Source organism: Xenia sp. Carnegie-2017, unplaced genomic scaffold, assembly GCF_021976095.1.
Source record: "Xenia sp. Carnegie-2017 unplaced genomic scaffold, XeniaSp_v1 HiC_scaffold_3, whole genome shotgun sequence".
Classification (NCBI taxonomy): Eukaryota; Metazoa; Cnidaria; class Anthozoa; order Malacalcyonacea; family Xeniidae; genus Xenia; species Xenia sp. Carnegie-2017.
In genome coordinates, this window is record NW_025813493.1 from 1672168 (window position 1) to 1675488 (window position 3321).

At 32.3% G+C, this 3321-nt stretch overlaps 1 protein-coding gene across 3 annotated transcripts; it reads right to left on the bottom strand.

Annotated features, from left to right (window-relative positions):
- On the bottom strand, positions 1–2809 carry LOC124454433 (pheromone-processing carboxypeptidase KEX1-like). Of its 3 annotated transcripts, none has more exons than XM_047005249.1 (6): positions 2541–2809; positions 2109–2164; positions 1597–1684; positions 1278–1339; positions 256–402; positions 1–24 (listed from the first exon to the last, which is right to left on the bottom strand). In XM_047005249.1, the coding sequence occupies exons 1-5, from the start codon at positions 2564–2566 to the stop codon at positions 287–289; spliced, it is 348 nt and encodes a 115-aa protein (XP_046861205.1). In that variant the 5' UTR covers positions 2567–2809; the 3' UTR covers positions 1–24; positions 256–286. The 3 variants fall into 3 exon arrangements, with proteins under 3 accessions (XP_046861205.1, XP_046861204.1, XP_046861203.1); XM_047005248.1 differs by having other exon boundaries at positions 1284–1420; XM_047005247.1 differs by having other exon boundaries at positions 1278–1420.
- Between the last annotated feature and the right edge of the window lie 512 nt (positions 2810–3321).

A 3321-nucleotide genomic window follows, 5' to 3' on the forward strand; every position in this document is an offset into this window, starting at 1 on the left:
GGGTGCATTTGTAGTCGGATGACTCTTTTAAAACAAATGTGTATCAAAATTTGTTATTATAAGCACTTGTCAGAAGAAAAACTAATAAGAATAACACGAAAGACAAGCTGCGAGCAAATGCAATTACGTGTGTATCAAACTGTTTTGAGATTTTGATTGTATAATCATGCCAACTGCATTTTGGTTATTTCATTATATGCAATTAGGACACTTGAAATCAATGACAATTTTTATAAATACAAAAATAAAGCCCACCGGAAAACATATGAGTCCCACCAGACATTTTCTAGCCGTTCTTCAGGTTCACAATTTTCTCTTCATTGGAATCACTTTCGACATCATTGTCATGAATCTTGTTCACTTTAGCACTACTCTTATCGCAGGTGTCACGTGCATCATCATCTTAATTAGATTAAATGAGTAAGAGAACAATCAGCATTATACGTACATGGTACTGCATCTTACATAATAATGATCATGTATTTTCATTTTGAATCACACACTACAATACCATGCAAAAAGTCAATTAGAAAGTTCATCACACCATTGAAAGTAGTACTACATGCAACACATCACTATCTTCATAGGTACATCACTATCTTCATATGTACATCACTATCTTCATCCATACATCACCACCTTCATAAATCCCCACTCCACCTTTATGTATCCCCACCCTACCTTCATACATCCCCACCATCATACATCCAAACCTTCATGCATCCACAACTTGATACATCCTTAACTTTATAAATACCCCCCCTTATACATACACACCTTCATCCATACACACCTTCATCCATACACACCTTCATATGTCCGCACTTTTAAACATTCCTAATTTTAAGGCTACCCAGTTATAACTGTGATTGATGGATATATGCTACTATGTGCCTAAATTCAACAGTTAAATTCAGACCACTAAGAGTGGTGACTAGTTTATAAAACTCTGAGAAAATCCTTCTCTGTCCTCATTTAGGACAGTATAACAAAGTTGTCATTTTCAAAACTTGTGCTTTTGACTGATTACTCTGTAAACATTATGAGTTTAAAATTAAGGGCTTTGTGATGGGGAAAAGAGTCTTACTAAAAATGTGAATTTGAGGTCAATGTAAGACAGCATTATATAATGCTTAACAATGAAAAACTTTAAAATTCTAAAATCATTGTTTGAATTGGATTTACTTCATTACTGCGTAGATTAGGGCAGCTTCCCAACCTTTTTCCTCTTTCATGATGTAATCACTTTTCACAGTTTCATTTATAATTTTACATACCGATACCTTCACTATTTATTTTGATATGACTGCTTTCATTTTGTCCAACATCATTATCCTTTCTGTCATAAGGTGTATTTATTAGTGACATTTCAATTGCTTTTTCTATATCTCTTTGGTACAACTTTTCACGAACGGAAGGCCTTACAATAGAAAAAATCTCATGACGTTGTTGTATCACACATTGAAGAAATTAGTGTGTACATTGGATTACACAAGGCAAAACAAAGGCTTATAAAGGATTAGAGATCTACTATAATATCTGTGTAAAACAGCATGATGCCCTTTAGCCAAAATTAAAATCTATTTTTGGTCACACCTTCTCTCGCCTTTCTTCTCTTTGTTCATTTCCTTCTCTTTATGCTTCGCCTTCTTTGTTTGTGGTTCAAAATCAACTTCAAAATCATCTGAAACATATCATGAAGTCATAAATACAAAAACTTAGCAATTTAAAACAAGAGAAATCTATAGAACATGCAGGCATGACATTGAAAAGGAAGTAAAGTATGGATCCCCGTATATATTTATTGCATATCTACCAAATTAATAATCTCAACTTTTCACAATAAAACAATGTAAAATGTTTAATAGTGCACTAGATCAATCATGCAGCCAGTAAATAATTGTGGGGCCTACATTCACATTTGTTGCATCAGTATTTTTGAACAGTGTCTATGTAGGTACATGTAAACTGATCCAATATAAAATGTACCCTTCTCCTACCTATGTAAACCAGAGTGTATAACCACATACTTTACTGTAAAACAGAGCAATTATAATTTTCATTAATAGCTACGTAACTATGAGATCACTGTATGTACAATACATTACCATCACTTTCACAATTGGAGCTCATATCAGTATAATTAACATTTTTTCTCCCTTTCCTGCAAGAGATGATGGTGAAAAATAAAACACGGGTAAAGCTAAATGCTTGTAGATGGAGATCTTCAAGGTTAGAGCAGTCCTGAAAACGACTGTTGGTGTTGGTAATGATTGACATTTTGACATCCTTTGATCATCAGAGTCAAGTAACAAATCAACACCAAGAATTCTTTTCAGGACTGCACAAAGCTGGACGATCAACATCTAAAAAATATAACATAATAGGCAATAAAAATAATAAATTCTAATATTAAAATCGTACCTGCTTTATTAATCACCAATATTGTCAACCAACATTAAAACTTGTTTCACCCATATGCCATACCATAGTAGTGATAGTACAAATTGGAATCAAGTAAAAAATTTTAGAATTCTTACCTTTTAGATTTTCGCTTAAAGGTCATCTTTAATGCATATTTACAAAATTAAAAATTATGCTATTAGAGAAAATACTAATGAAGTTAGGATTCAAGTTTAACTTCTCGTGGTTTTAACATGATTTTCATTATGTAGTTGAATAATCTTATAAAGTTTCGCGCCTTGGCGTCATTACACTGGATCATATCATTACACTGGATCATACACTGGAAAAATGCATTTTTGTGTATTTCTTTACTTTTAAACTCATAATAGAGCTTAACAAACAGTGATACATTATTAAAAAAGTATTTTTGTCTTGTTGAAACACTGCTTTAGGCTTTTAAATTATTTAAATCAAAGTTTACTTTTGCATAAAGACCTTGGCACCTGCAAAAGGGGGTAAGAAATGTTTTAGTTTCCGTTGCTAGTTATCGTAAAGAATGTCAATAACAACAAAGATATCACCTTTACAGCTAAAAAATTTACCATACATTGTCAAGAATATTTTTAATTGAAAAATTTAATTTCTTGCGAAAGATGAACGATTGTCTGAATATTATCTACAAGTACAGCTCGCATTTAAGCACTTTTATGTAGAATTTCTTTTGTTTTATCTTTATATAACCAAGAAAGGGAATGGCGCAAGCATCACAGCGCAAACAAAACGGTATATTTGTAAATTTCCGTGAGATGAAAAGATTTTTACTTGTAAAGCATGTAAAATTGTAAGCCTGGACTAAAAAAATTTATACATAACATAACTTCAACGAGTTCTCCTTTCGGTGAAGTCCCGTGTTTA